The following is a 19,346-nucleotide window of genomic DNA, read 5'->3' on the forward strand; positions in this document are numbered from 1 at the left end:
GAATGGATAAGCCTTTGAAATAAAGAGCGATCTGTATGTGAGATGTCAACCATCAGACATAATCCAATAATAGAGTTCAATGGCTCAGAAGTCAGCGCTAGACAGAGTCTGAGTTCGAATCCCTTCTGAGCCACTTAGGGAACTCTTTGTAGGTTGAATTACTTGCAAATTACTTCACAAAACTTCAACTCCTTCATAGATTGATGTGAAGATTAGATAAAATAACCAGGTTATTTTATCTTATCTTATCATGCTTATCATGCTGCTTGGAACACAATAGGTGCTTATCATGCTGCTTGGAACACAATAATCATTGGTAAATGATTCCCTAAAGGGAGGTTCTCATTCTTATGTTTTTGGCTCAAATGCCAACAGTTCCATGAAGACTCTCCAAACTCCTCAAAAACACGTTGCCCTCTTCTCAGTATTCCCATGAAATACTGAGTATGAAAATAACAACGCACAGGGTTGTTTTGGGTTTTTTTCTTACAACACAGTCTGCATTCAATTGTTTAATTGATGTAATTTGCAACACATTATTGTGTATTTAATTTACTCTCTAACCTAGTTTTTCCAAATTTTTATTCTCCATTTTTCCAATTCTTAAGAATTTCAGAGAAAGCATGCTCAAATTTATTTTGTCCTCCCCACCCCACACATTATAGTCAATGTAAGGCATAGCATTCAATACTTTTATTTTTCAATAATAGTTTTAAATCAGTTATATGTGAAAGTTCCCTCAGGATCTATATGTATTAAAAAACAGACCCTTGTCATTTATGTTCCTAGTTCCTAGGTCATATGGCCTCCGTTATATTTTCTTCATTTAGCGATGTGCAGATGGTATAAAATCCACTTTTTAGAGCAAATTCATTTTGTCTGAAATTTCCCATTCAAGGTAGTCCTAAAAAAAAAAAAACAACTGAGATCTGATTTAATCACAATTTTGACAGTAAGCAGAACATATATTTAAATTAGCTAACAGCTTCCTACCTGTCATCCCCATAGAGAAAGACAAAACAGAACAAAAAAACCCCTAGGCTCTTAAAACAGTATTTCAGGGGCACTTGGGTGGCTCAGTTGATGAAGCATCTGCCTTCGGGGCTCCATGCTCAGTAGGGAGTCTGCTTCTCCCTCTCCCTCTGCCTGCCACTTCCCCTGCTTGTGTGCTCTCTGTCAAATAAATAAAATCTTTTATAAAACCCCAATATTTCTGTAACGAGAACATAAGAACACTGAATCCTAATTAAAGAGATAGAACACTGTAACACCAATTTTATCCAGTGTAAGAAAAATTTTAAGCTTTATTTTGATAAACATTTCAGATTCCCTCATATCACAGCGTATCAATAAGCAAAATGTACATATACTGATTTTATACCTCATGTCAAGTCCCAAATTCCCAATCCTAGGTAAGCAAAATACAAGTGCCGATAATTTAACTATAGGTAGTATTTTAAACAAAAAGAAGTGTTCAGCACTTTAAGTGAAACGAGGCTTTAATCAAAAAGAGACTTAATTCCACAGTGTCTTTTTTTCAACAGTAATTAGTTCAATCAAGTCTGTGATTCCAAGCTCGAGTGACAGTGTTATGTTTGAAGCAGACAAGAAAAGGCAATCAACTCTATAGTGGTACATTACAATTATGTGCTATATTTTTGGACAAACTCTAACTGCATTCAATTTTTAGGATTTGTTTTGGAGTCTAACGAAACAAGAATTAGAGGGAAGAGACATTATGATACTGGTGGACTTTGATCAACTTCCCACACTAATTGAATCACCACCAGCAGACTTCCTTCAGCTACAACTTTGATTAAGGAACACACAAATTTTACCCAAAGAAAATTCTGTACTTCCAGTTTTAGAAAGCAGACAGTTCTATGAAGAAGCAACCATTTAAATATCTGAGCACACACATTTAAGTTTTTACAACTTCATGCCTTAAGTTTTGATTTCAGAAGTATTATTTCATGGACCCAGCACCAGATATTTACACGTGTTTTATACAATATAATTTTAGAAACCATAAGTTGCACAAAATAATCATAACACTGTTACCAAATTCGTTTCCAGTGATCTTAAAAAAGACAAATTATAACTGTTTTTGCTGAGATATCCAGTTATGGTTATTATCTAGAAAATCCTAAATTTATGTGAAAAAGGTAATCAAAGAAAATCTGTAACTTTGATAATTTTCAACTTTTAAAATGCATAGCTAAAAATAAATAAAAGGGCTCCTCTGGCAGCGAGTAACTGAGTCAAGGAGCTTCACAAACCCTAAGCCACTCTTGGAAGCTATTTTAGGTTTTACATAATTTCCAGTCTTAACACCACTATTTGAATTCAAATAAAAGACATGACCTTTGGAAGTCCTCGGCATCAGAAATGGCACTTTTGGACAAGAATCACAACTGGAGGCTGGAGGAAGAAATGGATCTTAGCACAGTTTCTCTCAAAGTATGGGGAATCTCATGTAATCTATGTACAATAGAAGCAGTAGTTCAGAAATCTTGGGAAGCTCCAATTGCTTTAGCTATTTTTGTTTTACTAAACAATCTGAAGTAAGCATATTTACTTTTAAGAACAAAGGAAAACACAAAAGAAAAAGGCAGTATGTAGCATTTTAGTAGGAGTCAGGAGTCAGGGAAAGTTCTTTTCCTCCCTTGACTTTGGACACATCGTCTTGCCTTTTTGTTCTCCACTTTGTTACAAAAAAACAAAACCAAATCTCTGCTCAAAGCAGTCCGACTTGAGAACACTGTAGGGTTTGCATATGATTTTTTTTTCCTAATTTCCCATCCACCTAGATCCTCCCTGAAATCTAAATAAATATTTCAATAAAAACTTTTCTCCCGTTTTCATGTAGTCTGAGCCACTATATATAATTTATCGGGAAAGTGGGGGAAGGCAGCTAAAAATCACTGGCCGCTACCAGCTTCCTCAGTCTGTCCTGTTTGGGTGGTTTTCTTTAATCATTTTAATTTTTTTGTACGATAAGGAGAAAAACTGCGGCTGGAAATTCACACAGTTCAGGAATATGTGGAAAGAAAATTTACCACAGTCCTTAAGATTCAAGTAAATGCTCCCAAATCAAGTATTAGAAAGCTGCTAATTAGCAGTGAAAATTATTAGCCACTCAAATTACAATGGCAATGTTTGCTGAGCTGTTTTTATGAAAGCTTCCCCTTATATTCTATAAAGACCCAAGTATTTGAGTCCACAAACTAGCCGCTTGCAAGAAGGAATTCTTTTGACCGGAATTTACCCTAAATCCAATGTTCTCAGTTCCTTTCTTTTCCCGAAATTGTTCGATCACATTTTAAGGTGGGGAAGTGTATGAAGCAGGGTATTTTGTATGGCACTGTACTCTTTAAGAGGACCTAACATTTTAGTGAACTGGGAAAGCTCACAACATACTTAAACTCTACATATTTATAGATATGGTTTCTCCGGGCTGCATAATATAGACTGGAAGAAAGTGTGTTTTGACCCAAAAGGATACCCTGAAATGCTGTAGTGTGACGATATATTCATTAGATAAAAGGAAAGTGTATGTTTTAATAATTCCAATGTTTTGTTATTTGGCCTTAATTTTAACTTTTTCTTCTTTTTCCTTTTGATTCTGCATTTCTATTTGAGAGGGCGTCTTTTATTTTTAAGCTGTGTTTAAGACTATAAAGGATATGCTAATGCAACGTAATATAAATATAAATAATATATAAGCAATATATACGCATACATAGACAGAGCGCCAGGGGCATCAGACCACTGACGTTGTACTTTCAGGGTTCACACGAATAAGTCTGGATGCATTCCTCAGGTCCTGGAGTTGCTTGGCGGGTTTCCCCACACCTTCTTCAAACCTCTTCTCCACCACCGGGAGGACGGTCTCATAGAGAAAGGATGCATTCTGTCTGATAAAAGCCTTTTTCTCTGGATCCTGCTCACACCGAAGGCTGTAATCCACATGCTGCACGGCAACCAAGATGATTTCCACCAGGCTCTCCAAAAGTACCATGTGCAGCTCTGGGAAATACAGCTTCAGGGCTTCTTCCAAGAAGCCCATGGTCTGTTTGGTGAAGGCAACCACGGTGTAACTCAGGTTCACCCAGCAGTCATCCCCGGTGTACTGCTCGAAGTTTCGGACCCCACAAGTCTTCATCTCCTCTTTGAGCTTGCCCAGGGCCTCTGGGGTCATCAAGTTCATCCTCCTCCACATCTCCTCAGAGTTGCGATGCTTAGTGGCCTCGATGATGATTTCTTTGTAACTGTGCAAGGCCCCTTGGATGTCTTTCACCAGAAGGGCATGGATGATGAAGGTGAGGTCGAGCCCAATGTCACCCAGTTGCTGACAATGCTCCTTGGCCACTTTCACGCACTCAGCTGCGGTAGAGAGGCTCTCCTTACTATCAAACACCTGCTTGCTAAAAGCATCCACGAACATGCCCATGGCCGACCTCGCCCAGACCACAAAGGCAGAGTAGCAGCCACTGTCAGTGCCTGCGAAATCCGTCTCAAATTCCCGGGCAGTCTCAAGAAGGCTGGTAAAGAAGACATGGCACAGCTTATGAATGTAGAGTAAGGTGGCACCTTCGATGCGAAGCTGACGTATTGCAGTGTGCACAGCCGCTGCCCTGTTTCTCAAAAACAGCTCACAAGCCTTTGTGCACTGGCCAAGCCGGATTAGTTGAGAAACTGCCCTTCGAGTAGCCTTGGGACCACCTCTCAGGGAACGATCTGGGGAGAGCTCAAACATGAGCACCTCCGTGAGCTGCCGGACCCGCTCATCCACTTTGGCCCTTAGTTCTTTCACAGGAGGTGGACTGGGCTTATCCTCCAGGTAATGGTTCAACTTATCCAGCAGATCAACGGCTCCTTCAAAGTCCCTCTGGGCAATACAGACATCCAGGTCTTCAGGCAACTCCTGGATCCATTCCAGTGAGAGATCCACCTTCTCCTCTTCTACCTCAGGAACAGCTGGTTCGTCGTCGTCTTCCTCCTCAAATGGGTTACTGGGCTTGGAAGTCACCTGGGGCGGTCCTCGCGGGGCTGCGGCCTCCTCCTGCTCCCTTCGTCTTTTTTCACTGAGGGCCCTCTTGGTTTCCTCCAGCACTTCCAGCCACTCTCGTTTGATTTTAGCATTTTCCGCCTGAAAAATACGGCTCTCGGGAAACATCAGCAGCTTGAACATGTCCTTCATCGGCGGGTTGTCCTTGACATTGACCACGGCCAAACCATCCAGGGGATAGAGAGCGTTGTAGCGATACATCCCCCGCCGCTGCGGCAGCCAGGTGGCCACCAGCAAACAGTCGTTCATGAGAAAGCCGTGCACCCGCTGCAGTTGGGCCATGTGGTCAGCTTCGTATTCCACCAGGTCCCCGTTGTACACCAGGTACTGCCCCGGCGTCTCCAGCAGGTGCCTGCAGCCTTCCACCTTCTCGAGTAGGGTGGTGAGAGTGCGCTGCTTCCCTTCCTCGCCCTGACCCGAACTGTCGCGGGAGGCACCCCCGGGAGTGGGAAAAAAGCCAGCCTGGCCCCGCAGGTGGTCTCGGCCCCCCGCGCCACCTCCCCCTTCCTCCCCTCCGGAGGCCGCAGCAGCGCCAGCGGCGGCGGCGGCAGCCGGCAGCAGGGTAAGCGGGATGCTCTCCAGGCTGCTCTTCTGCTCGGTCAGCAGATGGCTGAGCTGATACATCTCGCTCTCCAGGTAGGAGATCTCGCGGGCCGTCTCTATGAACTGCCGGTAGTTCTGGTAGACGTTGCGCTTCAGGTTCTGCGCCGTCTCCTCCGCCAGCGCCTGGATGCGCTGCCGGTGCTCCTGCAGGTCCCGGTCCCCGTCTGACTGCTGCGAGAGCTGCTTCACGTACATCCGCGCCTCAAAGCCCCCCGACTCCAGATGCCGCCGCAGGCGGGTCGCCCCACTGTCCGACATCGCCATCGCCATTTCCGTCCGAGTCTCACGCAGTCACTGTCACTATCGCCGCCGCCGGTGCCGCCGCGGTCGAGACCCACCCAAGCCCCGCCGAGCTCCAGGGCTGAGGAAGCAGGACGGAAGAGAGACGAGTACGCCTGCGCCCGGGTCTGAGCTTCAGACACCGCGCCTGCGCAGGGGCCGGGCGCAGACAGCGCGCCTGCGCGGGAACGCCCGCCGCCTAGGGCTCATGCGCCGGGGGCGCTATTGCGGAAGCGAGTGGAGGGCGAGGCAGAGGGACGTGGGTACTGCGCATGGGCTGAGCATGACGTTGGTGTTTGACGTTAGCGGCGAAGCGTAAGGCGGTAACCAGTTTTCTGAAACCTCCCTGGAGTCCAAGCCGTGGGAACTCACGTTTTGAGCCCACTAGGAGGTGTCATGCCGAATTCTCTTTTTTAAGCCCCAGAATCTTGGCTTCGGCGTTTGGGGCAAACTCAGTTCTCGTTCTAGAGCCGGTAATTCCTGAGTTCTCGCGAGACCGGCGGGCCAGCCCGAGAGCAGCCCGAGAGCCGGTATCTCCTAGGAGCTCGACCAGGCCCTCGGAGCTTCGGAGACGTGGAGCCAGCGTAACGCCGGCGGACGCCGCCTGGGATCCCGGCCGTGATGGATGAGGATCTGCTGTTGGCACTACGGCTTCAGGAGGAGTGGAACTTGCAGGGGTCGGAGCGCGACCGGGCCCGGGCGCCCCTGTCGCTGGTGGACGCGTCCTGGGAGTTGGTGGACCCAACCCCGGATTTGCAGGCCCTGTTTGTGCAGTTCAACGATCGGTTCTTCTGGGGCCAGCTGGAGGCCGTCGAGGTGAAGTGGAGCATGCGAATGACCCTGTGAGTCCCGAGCCCCGCTGGGGAAACGAGGGCGGTTGGCAGCTCCCCTGCAGCCCCCGCCCCCCCTCCGCCCCGATGGGCGCAGGGGGAGTGAAACGCGGGGGTCTTGTTTTGGACCAGCAGCTCATCTTGGTGTATCTGTCTCTTCCCTACTCTGTCTCTCTCCCGCTCTAGCAACTTTAAGAAACCTTGTGTCCCGTCCCGATAACAGTTTGATTTGTAAAGGACACAGTGAGAGAAAGGGATGTGTCTTTGGATCTCCTCTGATTTGAAAATAAATTAACACATTTCTGACCCAGGAGGGAGAAGCAACCAGAGTCAGCCCCTAAGAAAGAATGCCGAGGAGGCAGCGAAGCCTCCCAAGGATGTGTGTTGTCCTCTTCTATGCTCCTTAAGATATCACCACTTAGTAGTGAGCTCAGGTGTTAGAAGGGGCCTGGGGTTGACATTTCCATATTTCTGGACCCAAAGGATCTTCGCGGATGCCTCTAAAAGGATGTACACTAAGGTTGAGAAGTCCCGGTTTGAAATAATCTGTTCCTGCACATGAACGGAGTTAACAAGTTTAAGATGGGGTTGTATACCACGGTGCTTGTTTTTGAAGGGATACAAAACAGCCTAAAGTAAGACAGATTAAGATATGACACGAAACTGTGTTTAAAGAACAAATCTCCTTCATAAAGCCTTCTGTTACAGTTTAGAGATGTGCTAATGGAGATCTGGCTGTTAACACAAACTGATTATGGTTTGTAGGGAGGAGACTGGGAGCAGCAGCAGAACAGGATCGTCCTCTTTGGGCTCCTGCAGCCTGCCTGGCTAGGGCAAGGGATGCACTACTGTTGACAAATCTCTCTCACCGGGGTGAAATGCAAATTATGTCCTAACAAGGAAGGTACACTAGTGTGAACTGCCCAAGAATGTATAAGGATTTACTCTTTCATCTCTATTTCTCTTTTGTGTATATTACGTAAATAATGCTTTTGTGGTGGTTGTTTTCCAGGTGTGCTGGGATATGCAGCTATGAAGGGAGGGGTGGAATGTGTTCCATCCGTCTCAGTGAACCTCTTTTAAAGTTGAGACCAAGAAAGGATCTCGTAGAGGTATTTTTTGCATAAACTTGATTCTTAGCTGAGTAATTAAAAATGCTTATTACTGATTTAGACTGCTGTGAAATTAACCTGTAATGTTAAAAAAAAGAAAACCTGTTTTTTGTCATTGCAAACTTTAATTGCAGGGCAACTGTTAAGGATTACCTTATATTTTTATAGTTCTTCACAGCTAAAGGCTTTCGGGTATATTATCTAATTTGATCTTCACAATAACCCTGTTTTTGTACAATGTGTGTTGTCCTCCTTTTTATAAACGAGGATGTTAAGGTTCAGAGAGGGTAAGTAACTGGTTGAAGTTACATATTTAGGAGCAGAGAAAAAGTTAGGACCCATATCTTCCTACTGAGGCACACAGATTTTGATTGTTCAGCCACCATGGTGCCGCCCTCCCAGAATATCTACCTGAGCTGGTATAACCACCAGCATGGGCGGGGGCACGCTTCACTAGCGAAATGGAGCAGTGGGAGCTCCCAGATTATGGTTAGTTGAGTCTAGAAGATGCCTGAAATTCCCCAAGATGCACCCAGTGTGACTGGTCTTGCCCCAGTTATGGCACTTGAAACGAATGCATGAAAGAGGGTAGGGTGGTAGAGATTGGATGGGAAATATGTTAAAACACGCTTGGAAATATGAAAGATGGTGTTTTTAAGGATAATGAAAGGTAATGGGTTTCAGAACAATGTGAATATACTTCACATTCCAGAACTGTACACTTAAAAATAGTTAAGATGGTAAATTTTATGTTACATGCTCTTTACCAACAATTAGAAAAAAAGTAAATGGTTACTAAGTGTAAAATGGTACAGCAGAAATAATGAAAAAAGAAAGGAATAAAGGAATAAAACCCTGCAAAAAAAAAAAGGCATAAAGACAGTATCAGTAATTATATTAAATGTAAATGGACTAAGCACTAATTAGACATGGAATGACATACTAGATGAAAAGAGATGTGCTTAAGATAATGACACACATGCATTAAATGTAGAAGGTTGGAAAAAAGTATATCATCCAAACAATAACAGAAAACTGTTGTATCAGACTAAAGATTTTAAGGGAAGAAGTTTTACCAAAAAAAAAAGGTTAACAATTTAGAATGATAAAATAATCGATTAAATAAAAACATGATTTGATCCTTAAAAGTAACAACTTTAAATTACATGAAGCATAGATTAGTAGAAGCAAAAAGAAAGAATCCACAATCATAGTTGCAGATGTTAACACAACTCTCTTGGTAACACAATGAATAAGCAGGGAAAAAAAGTAGCATAAAAAATTTTGAACAAATCAACCTTATGAGGAGCTCTAATTAGAACAGTAGTTGCTTAATGAATATTTATTATGTAAATGATTAAACACGAACAAATTTTTTTTTTATAAAGGTAATGGGCGAGAAGAGAATGGGAAATGTGTGGTAATGCTATCAAGTGAGCATTTGCTGTTGGCAGAAAGTTACAATATGAAATCGGGGTAAGAAGGACCAAGGAGGAACAGTGTGACTCTGGTCTGTACATAGAGTATGACCTAAATTATAATGAAGAAGATTCAGCAAAGGAAAAGACTTTGGTTGAGGACAAAGAAGAAAAGCTTCATGCACGTGTATTTTGTGACTACTGACATCACCACTCCTACCACTCACTCTTTATTGAGCGTATATTGTGTGCCATATTTTGGACTAGATTAACTAGTGTTAATCTAGTTAATAGTTAACCTAGTGTGTATAGCCCTGCAAGATCAGGATATGCCCATTTTAGGGACGAGGAGCACGTTGTAACTTGTCCAGGGTCCTGTGCATAATCAATAACAAATCCTTGGTTTAGGCGCTAGTTTCCCTGGCTCTGAAGCTCCTGTTCTATTCCCTGTACCATTTGGCCTCATCACTACCACTTTATAATTGTTACTCCTGCTATTTAAGACATGGAAGTGAGCCTTATGGGGCAGACTGGCTTCTGACAAGTAGAGATGGTAGAGGAAGACTACTCTTGGCACAAGGAATGGGCATGCTACGAACAAAAGTGAGGCATGAAACTTAGGGCGTATTGAGGACCAGAAGCAGTTCCTTTTGGCCAGAGAACGGTGCGGGGAAGTAGAGGTGTTTTGGGACCGCGTTGAGTAGAGCCTTGGATCTAGCCTAAATGTGGAAAATGGTAGATATCTAAAAATAGAATTGTTCAGTATGGTGCCAGGTGCCATTTTCAAGGTATTTAAATTGAACCCAAAATTAGGAACCTAAATTTATTTCTCCTTTATAAGAATAGTTGCTGATCAAGGCGCCTGCGTGGCTCAGTTGGTTAAGCGTCTGCCTTCAGCTCAGGTCATGATCCCGGGGTCCTGGGATCGGGCCTCGCATCAGGCTCCCTGCTCAGCGGGAAGTCTGCTTCTCCCTTTCCCTCTGCCTGAAGCTCCCCCTGCTTGTGCTCTCTCTCTCTCTGTGTCTTAAATAAATAAATAAAATCTTAAAAAAAAAAAAAGAATAGTTACCGATCATTACTTTAGAATGTTGGAAAACATTTGAGATGTAGAATGCCCTTTGAGTTTGAGTCCCAAAAAAGTGGCATTTACTTGAAGAGATTAAGTTCATTTTCAGAGATGGAGTTGATTATTTTATTATTTTATTTTATTTTATTTTATTTTATTTTATTTTATTTTATCTTATCTTTTTAAAGATTTTATTTATTTATTTGGCAGAGAGAGACACAGCGAGAGAGGGAACACAAGCAGGGGGAGTGGGAGAGGGAGAAGCAGGCTTCCTGCCGAGCAGGGAGCCCGATGCAGGGCTCGATCCCAGGACCCTGGGATCATGACCTGAGCTGAAGGCAGACGCTCAACGACTGAGCCACCCACGCGCCCCCGGAGTTGATAATTTTAAAAGGAATGTTTTCGTAATGACCAAGTTAAAATGTTTGATTCACCCATTTTTCTGTTCAGCATAATTTGATAAGACTATAGTTCATTAATGGCAGTCTAGTTCTTCTGGTGGAAATTCTTTGTAAAAAAATCATGAACAAGGTTTGCTCTTGAAGACCTTTATGACTTTCGCTTTTTTTTAAGCATATATATATATATTTTTTTTTTTTAAATTTTAAGTGTCAATAATGACTTGCTTCTTTTTTTTTTTAAAGATTCCATTTATTTATTTGAGAGAGAGAGAGAGAGAGAGAGCATGAGAGGGGGTTGGGTCAGAGGGAGAAGCAGACTCCCCGCTGAGCAGGGAGCCCGACGCGGGACTCAGTCCCGGGACTCCAGGATCATGACCTGAGCTGAAGGCAGTCACCCAACCAGCCGCGCCACCCAGGCACCCACGCATATATATTTTTTAAGATTTTATTTATTTATTTGAGAAAGAGAGGGAGGGCGCAAAGGGCGAGTGAGAGGGAGAAGCGGACTCCCTGCTGAGCAGAGAGCCTGACACAGGGCTCGATCCCAAGACCCTGAGATCATGACCTGAGCCGAAAGCAGACGGTGAACCAACTGAGCCACCCAGGCGCCCCGTGACTTTCACTTTTTAAAAAATGTTTCATATTTCTTTAGGATACATTATAAAATAGCAGCCTTAAATACTTTGGTGAATTTTGCACCTACAGTTCTGCATCCTTGGTGTGGAAATGAGCAGTAGGCTGTTGTTTTAATTCGAAGGTTTATGTGAATTCAGATGAAATTTGGGCCAATCGCAGGATTTACGATCAGATGCTATTCACTAGAGCAGTAGGTTTTATTGTTTGTTTCGAAATTTTACATGATTCAAAAATCCCAAAACTATAGAAAGCTATACACACAGAAATGTTGTCCTACCCCATCCCTCTCTATGCCGAACTTCCCTACTACTATAGGATACTGTTGTTACTAGTTTCTTTTTTGTTTCATTTTTCTGTTTTGCAAATGTTTTTTTTAAAGATTTATTTATTTGAGAGAGAGAGTGAGCATGAGCCTCCGGGAGGGGTGAGGGAGAGGGAGACACAGGACCTCAGGTGGACTCTGTGCTGAGTGCGGAGCCTGCCGTGGGGCTCAATCTCACAACCCTGAGATTGTGACCTGAGCTGAAACCAAGAGTCAGACGCTTAACCAACTGTGCCACCCAGGTGCCCCTGTTTTGCAAATATTTATGTCCATTCTTATTTCCTCTCCCAATCACCTAACATACATACTTCTTATACAAAATACCGTGTACGTTCTTCTGTACTTTGTCCTTTTCATTTAAACAGTATACCCTGTAGGTTTCTCCAAATGATTGCATAGAGATCTTTTTCATTCTTTTTTAGGTCTGTATAGAATTCCATGATGTGGATTTTCCCTAGTTCCTTCAGCCAGGCCCCTATTGCTAAACACTTACTTCCAGTCTTAACATTATAAACAGTGCCACAATGAAAATGCCTGGTACATGTGACCTTTCATATTAGTCTCAGGATTGCTGGGTCAGAGGATTACATGCATTTGTGATTTTGTGAGATGTTACCAAATTCTCCTCTGTGAGGGTGTGTACCATTTTTCAGTCCCATCAGAGATAGATGGGAATGTTTTTTTCCTTAGCTTTACTAACTGTGTCAAACTTCAGGAGTTTTACTAATCTAGATAAGCAGGAGGGACCTACTGGTGAACCATTAGTTTGTACTTGTTTTTATAAATGAAGTGCACATTTTTTTTCAGGTTTATGGCTTATCCTAATTTTTTATCATTTTAAAATTTGGTTTCTATAGTATTGACAGAGACTTTCTATCTCTTTTTCTGTAAACCCATCTATGACCTTTGCCCACTCAAAAATTGGGTTATTGGTCATTTTCTGTTGACTTTAGTAGCTCTTCATGTTTTAAGAATTAGTAGCCTGAGAGATGCATTGCACATATATCATTCTGAATTTGTCTTTTCAGTCACTGTGTTTTCTCCCCCACACAGAATTTTAAAGTTGTTATGTAGTTGAGTTCATTGATCTTTCCTTTTGGGTGTTGATGAAGAGTTTAAAAAGGCTTTTCTTGGAACACAGAGTTCTTAACCTGGGATCTGCAGAGCTTCAGAGCATATATGCAAAGTTTTGTGAATGTATGTGTACGTAATTTTTCTAGAAAGACAGTTCATGACTTCTATCAGTTTCTGAAAGGAGCCCGTGATCCAAACAAAGTTAAGACTCCAGGTAGAGTAAGAAAATGCATTTTTATTTTCAAAAGCACCCTAACAAATTAATTTGTTTTCTGTTTCAGACCCTCTTGCATGAAATGATACATGCCTATTTATTTGTCACTAATAATGATAAAGACCGGGAGGGGCACGGCCCAGAGTTTTGTAAACATATGCATCGCATCAATCGCCTGACTGGAGCCAATATAACGGTATATGATTTAAACAATAAATAAATATAACATTTACTAATTTAAGTAATTAGTTTACTACATATTAAATAAGTATAACATTTATGATTTTTAGTAGTTATTCAGTAATCCTTGGGATTTAACTAAAAATAGACAGCAGGTAGGAATAAATACTGTCTTTGAGGATTTTCCACAGGGAGTGGTAGACGGGCGAAGAGAAGCTGACTGGCTCGTCTCGGGCTGGGCCTCACCGCGGCCCCCCCAAGGCCTCTGGGCATAGCTAGGGCGACACTGGATGCAGAAGTGGCTGCAGGTCTGCACCACCTCTGGGTCATTAGCTTCATTTCATTCACCAACTGTCCCTTAGCTTCATTTCCTTGTGATAATCTCCTCCTTCGATCATTCCTGTATCTGCTGCCATTTCGTGTGTCATTCCCATCACCAGAAGTCTTCCTGGATTCATATTTCTGCATGTTACTGTAGGAAGCAGAGCCCGGGGTCACAAAACCCAGGAGTCTGACGCCGGGGTTCCGATGCTGGCTCCATGGAGATGGCCAACGGTGGGGCCTCCACGCAGGAGGAGGCAATGAGGGCAGTAAGGATACTTACCTGTGGGTCCTTGAGGATGGAAGGAGAAAATACACACAAAACATTGTAGCCCGCTTTGAGTACAAGTTAAAAGACTAGCTGTTTTTATTATTACTGATTCATTTTATCAGGTGACTGTGCTGTGCCTTTTCTCCTGCCTCCCACAGCCCCCAGCTTGTCTTGGTTCTGAGGCAACTTTCCAGCCCCGGTGCCGCTCCTCACACATCCTCTCCCTCACATGCGCCACTTCCTCTGTGCTCTGGCACGTGCCCTGCGTCTTTGTGGCGGGCCGGGACTGCTCCGTCCTTTGAATGTCCTCCGCAGCTCTTTGACCTTTTACAGTATTTTATTCTGAACACAGGGCGGCTCTTGTCTTTGTACACCTTTTTGTGTAAGATGTGTGATGCAGCGCCCCCACTAGGGCTTAATGGGTATCGCATCGGATTGAACCAAATAGACTATTCGTTCCTGCAAAGATTTATTTCCTGCCTTTAAAAGCCAGTAAAGGGCAGCGTGGTGGGAAATGGAGAGTGCTCGCCTTCTGTATATTTTCTTCTAGCTGTTGGCTTTTAATTTTCTAGAGAGCTCATGTAATTATCGAATGGAGTTACTTCAACATAAGAAAGTGGCTTGCATTAAAAAAGCCAGAGTCCCAACTAGCAAAAGAATTGTGGAGTTGCTGGTACAGAAGGCTTTTAGTTTCCTCATTAGCGTTTTCACTTTAAGCCAAGTCCTGGTGTACTTCCTATTGTTCAGTTGGAAGAGGATATATTCTCTTATCTTGCACGTCTGTGTGTTTTCATTTAGGAGAGGTTTTACCGAGTGGACACCCCTTGCTTTTACAGGTTACATCCTGTTATAACAAACTCCACAGGGCATCCAGTTGCACAGTTTTAGTGACGACATCGTTAGAGAAGTCACATCCCCAGGCTGTAGGAGTTACAGGAATTGGAAGCAAAACAGATCCAATGCCCTGGCTCTTTGGCCGGTGAATTAAATGAAGAAATCTCAACATAAGGGAGAAGGCGGGTGTTCTGTACGTCTTTGTCCCCGCCCTCCAGGGTCTTGTGCACTGAACATCACGTGCATGCACTATCGGCATGCTTGGCAAGGCAGAGAGGTGTTTTGCTTAGGATGGAGAGCCAGTGTAAAACTTAGCTGTAGCGTTATAGAAGGCTTCACATTCTTTCCCTCAGGGAAATTATTAGAAAGTTAAAGGTCTTTGGTTAAAAAAAAAAAAAATCTCATCTATGGCTGCTCCTTACCTCGTACAGTAGTAATGGTCTACTGAGAAGACAGAAGAGGAAGGTACGAGGAGTTATTTAGGATTATCGGGTCTTCATTGGTGCCCTGCTGTCCGCAGGGCCACCAAGGCGGGAGGGCTAACTTTCCTTTCATCCAGACCGCTTTCACCTGTAAGTAAGGTCCCTTCTAGAGGGTGAAACTAAAGGATCCTGTGTAAGGACTGAAAAGCACATTTGCAGAGAATTTTCTTTGAATCAATGAATGAAGCTTTTCATTAAGTCAGCCAGCAAATACTGACTGAGCACCCTCCCTGTGCCAGAGCCTGTATTAGCTGCTAGGGACACAAAGATGAAAACATTTGAAATCTGGGGAGCTTTTCGCCTTCAGCAGATAAAATGATGCCCCATAAGGCTCATGACAGAGACATGAGCAAAGAGCTTCGAGAACGTGGAGTGGGTGTCACAGAGGCTGCATCAGGCAAGAGGCTTGTGTGGGTGGGGTGGGGCATTTATAGGAGATAGTCCAGAACCCTTTGGGAGTGTTACTTGTAGGGGAAAAGATCAGTTGAGCAGTGGGAACAATTCTTTTATTATGGTACTGTATAAAATTGTGTCTTTAATTTTTGATTATTTTAAAATTCGGTTTCTAAAGCTTTTAGCATTGATAAGGGCTTTTATGGGTTAAAAAAAATGTTTTTGTCCTCTAGTCTCACGGCTCTCTGTCTTTAGAACAGTTCATGAAGCGTTAGCTGCTGCCAGTCCATCAAAATGAACTTCTGCGCAGAAGCTAAATCTAGTCGCTGTCTTCCCCAAAGCGTCACCGCAGAAAGCTCTCAGAAACTGGAAAGGTCCGACAGTGGAAGGCCGCTTGTCTGTTTCCTTACTCCTGTTAGCTTGTCCCCTTAACACTGAGCGCTCTCTCTCGCCCAGGTGCACCACACTTTCCACGACGAGGTGGACGAGTACCGGCGACACTGGTGGCGCTGCAGCGGCCCGTGCAGGGACAGGAAGCCCTACTATGGCTACGTCAAGCGCGCCACCAACCGGGCGCCCTCCGCTCACGACTACTGGTGGGCCGAGCACCAGAGGACCTGCGGCGGCACTTATATCAAAATCAAGGAGCCAGAGAACTACTCCGGGAAGGGCAAAGGAAAGACAAAACTGGGGAAGCTGCCAGCAGCCGCCGAAAATAAAGGTAACTTGCTGTCTGTGCTTCGCCCTTGGCTGGGACCACGGTTCCCCGCGTACAGCCGGGACTGGCCTCTGGACGACTGCTGGTAGGATGAGCTTAATAAGGATTCTTTCTCCTAGAGACATTTGTAAGCGTGGCCTTAGGAAAAAAATCCCCCCGTTTATGAAGTGATGGTAGAAAAATGTACTTGGCTCGATGTAGATGGCAGTTAAAGTGGAAATAGTTTCCACGGATAATCCTGGAGGGTAAAGTCCCTTTCCCTGCCTTGACTCGATGAGTCATTGGGAAACAGAAGGCAAAATGATTGTCACAATAAAAACAGTAATTCAAATAACAATGCCCGGAATTGGTCCTGACCCCAGCCCTTCCTATCGGTTGGATTCTAGCCGAGTGACTTCTGCTGTTGCTGTATGTATTTTCGCTGGGAGAAGAATGGGAAAAGGCTATGACATGTATGTGCTGGTGCTTCATCTTCAAGATTTATCCCTTTCCTATGAAGTTCAGAGTAACCGCCTTTTGAAGAGGGAACCAGGTCACTAAAGTTAATGCTTCTTCCCTTGGGATTTTGGTGGTTGCATCCAGAAACGTAGTAAGCTACTCTTCCCAAATCCAAACTGTTAAGTGAGTGGAGGAGCTAGAGAAGAATTCACGTGGAGAGATTACATATCCTCATTCTGTGGGAGTAGGAGAAAAGGTAAGAATGTGGGAGCAGACTTTTCCCTCTGGAACTAAACTTCAAGAACGCTAAGTGATTTTCAGGGCGCCTGGGTGGCCCAGTCGCTAAGCACCTGCCGTCGGCTCAGGTCGTGACCCCAGGGTCCTGGGATCGAGCCCCGCATCGGGCTCCCTGCTTCGCGGAGGGGGGGGGGTAGGAATCTGCTTCTCCCTCTCCCCCTCCCCCTGCTTGCCTGCTGGTGTTCCCTCTCTCGCTGGGTCTCTCTCTCTGTCAAATAAATGAATAAAATCTTTAAAAAAAAAAGAATGCTAAGTGACTTTCAGGGTAAAGTCCCTTTGCTGGCAGTGTTTGGATGCCGGAACTCCTCACCGGAACAGGAGGAGATGTGTCTGCTTCTTTGTGTCTCCCCGCCCCAGGGCCCCTGACCGCTGCAGAGCGTCCTTCTCCCATTGATAGGTCATGAGCTTAACATTTGGTGCTGTATTGATTCCGAGTCAAGAAAACCTTTGCTTCTTTTGCAGAGAAACCCAACAGAGGAGAGACCCAACTGTTAATCCCTTTCAGCGGGAAAGGATATGTTCTCGGAGAAACGAGCAATTCGCCTTCATCTGGGAAGTTTGTCACTCCGTATGCTCTTAATAAAACCCAAGATCTTTTAAGTCAAGACCACTCAGCAAAAGCTCTCAGACCTAACTCTAAAGTTGAGGTGAAATTGGAACAGAATGGTTCGAGTAAAAAAACTCCTCTAGTGTCCCCTGTTCTCACTACCAGTCACCAAAACGTGTTAAGCAACTACTTTCCTAGAGTCTCAGTTGCCAGCCAGAAGGCCTTCCGAAGTGTGAACGGATCTCCAGTGAAAAGTCTAGCAGCTGGTGACATCACTAAAAACTCAGTCTCTTCTGGTTCTCAGAGAAGGGTCACCTCTCCGAAGAAGTCCCTGAGAAATTCTTTAAAAGCACCGGAATCAACATCTGTGACTGCACCCCAGGACGTGAGTGGGCCTGAAGAGACCTTCCCAAGTAAACGACCCAGGCTAGAGGACAAGACCGTTCTTGACAATTTTTTTATCAAGAAAGAGCAAGTACAAAGTGGTGGCGGTGCTCCAAAGTGGAGTCCACATCCTACAGCTGCGACTCCGAACCCCAGCAGCTCAGCCAGAATGGTTGGTTGTCCCGTTTGTCAGAATGAAGTTTTGGAGTCTCAGATTAATGAGCACTTGGACTTGTGCCTCGAAGGTGATAGCATCGAAGTCAAAAGCTGAAAAAGTCTTGGAAAAACAAACGGGTGTCACACGCCACCTGTATTACCCCACGAATAGGGTGTCAGCCACTCAGGAAGTTCTGGTGAATACTAAGATTTGTAGGTTATGATCTAGTTTTGCTTGATATATACATATATGAGATCGTAATGGAAAATATTCTATGTTGAAAGGTGCTATATTTTCACTCTTGCCTTGTGTATCCTGTAGCCCAGAGTTTATTCTGCGTGTATACACATACAATTTTTAGATACTGTTGTTCTCTCTTGCTCTTAAAGGTATTTGAGTCTGTTAATGTTTTTATTTATAGACTTTCCTCAGAATATTCACTGAGGAATCCTGTCAGGTATTTGGTTAAACTGAGTATTTCTTTATTACTATTAAAACTCAGTCCCAGAACTGAAGTTAATATTCAGAACGTCAGACCGACACATTGACCAAAAATACAATCTGGAGGACAAAGTATATCAGTTGTTTTAGGGTACTCAACCGTTTTTGGTTTTTGGTTTCTTTTTTTAATCTTAGCGGGAAATACATTTTCTGTATTTTAAAGAATTTTATTTTCTGTCATCACTAAAAAGGTGGCAGCAGGTTTTAGGTTAAAGTACAGAAGGAATATAGTAAAATAAAAATTTTAGACTATTAGTCCTGCACTCCTGTAGGCCAGAGTTGAGCGGTTTTCTCAAAATGTAGCTGAATGAGTGGGTCAGGTGCTTGAGTAACTGGCAGAAGTCACATCACAGAGTTGCCTAGTTTATGTTAACAGTGGAACATTATCTGGAAACAGTATTATGAACCTTAGGCCAAAGTTGTAACCGTTATAATAAAAAGGACTACCACTTGTGCATTTTAAAAAGTATACTTCTTTTTAAAAACATCCCTTTCCAAGTTATAGCAAAGAGACAAAGGTACTTTTATCAGTTTACTTTCTCATGCCTGTACCTCTAGCATGTTGGCTTTTTCCCAATAGTTTAGTTCACAAGTTTTCTTTTTTCTGACCTTTGTTGCGACGTGACCCACACACCTGAGGGGCCAGCTCCTAAGTGTGAACTTGGACATCGTGCTCTCCTGGGCGGCAGCTGCCCAGGTCACGGAGGGAACGTTGCAGGTCCCGCAGGAGGCGGCCGCGTGGGTGCCTCTTCACGGCACCAGCCACAACCTCCAGACGTGACTGCTGTTTACATCTC

General features: G+C 44.0%; 2 protein-coding genes across 2 annotated transcripts; one reads left to right on the top strand and one right to left on the bottom strand.

The window, feature by feature from the left end:
- Window positions 1–1,284: 1,284 nt before the first annotated feature.
- Window positions 1,285–6,056, bottom strand: EXOC8 (exocyst complex component 8). The gene has a single exon (XM_028104630.1). The coding sequence runs from the start codon at window positions 5,942–5,944 to the stop codon at window positions 3,764–3,766; it is 2,181 nt and encodes a 726-aa protein (XP_027960431.1). The 5' UTR covers window positions 5,945–6,056; the 3' UTR covers window positions 1,285–3,763.
- A 184-nt stretch (window positions 6,057–6,240) lies between these two features.
- SPRTN (SprT-like N-terminal domain) lies at window positions 6,241–19,015 on the top strand. Its single transcript, XM_028104595.1, has 5 exons — window positions 6,241–6,795; window positions 7,796–7,895; window positions 13,094–13,222; window positions 15,964–16,228; window positions 17,423–19,015. The coding sequence occupies exons 1-5, from the start codon at window positions 6,575–6,577 to the stop codon at window positions 18,160–18,162; spliced, it is 1,455 nt and encodes a 484-aa protein (XP_027960396.1). The 5' UTR covers window positions 6,241–6,574; the 3' UTR covers window positions 18,163–19,015.
- The last annotated feature ends 331 nt before the right edge of the window (window positions 19,016–19,346 follow it).

The sequence above is a fragment of the Eumetopias jubatus genome, unplaced genomic scaffold (genome assembly GCF_037043125.1).
Source record: "Eumetopias jubatus isolate StellerSeaLion01/CBP00866 unplaced genomic scaffold, mEumJub1_p1.0 scaffold_17, whole genome shotgun sequence".
Taxonomy (NCBI): Eukaryota; Metazoa; Chordata; class Mammalia; order Carnivora; family Otariidae; genus Eumetopias; species Eumetopias jubatus.

Excerpts from the sequence above, each read along its gene's own strand:
- EXOC8 (XM_028104630.1), bottom strand. The coding sequence starts at position 5,944 with ATGGCGATGGCGATGTCGGACAGTGGGGCGACCCGCCTGCGGCGGCAT.
- SPRTN (XM_028104595.1), top strand. The coding sequence starts at position 6,575 with ATGGATGAGGATCTGCTGTTGGCACTACGGCTTCAGGAGGAGTGGAAC. Across the intron at positions 6,796-7,795 it reads TGGAGCATGCGAATGACCCT|GTGTGCTGGGATATGCAGCT; the intron begins GTGAGTCCCGAG and ends GTTGTTTTCCAG. Across the intron at positions 7,896-13,093 it reads CAAGAAAGGATCTCGTAGAG|ACCCTCTTGCATGAAATGAT; the intron begins GTATTTTTTGCA and ends TTTCTGTTTCAG.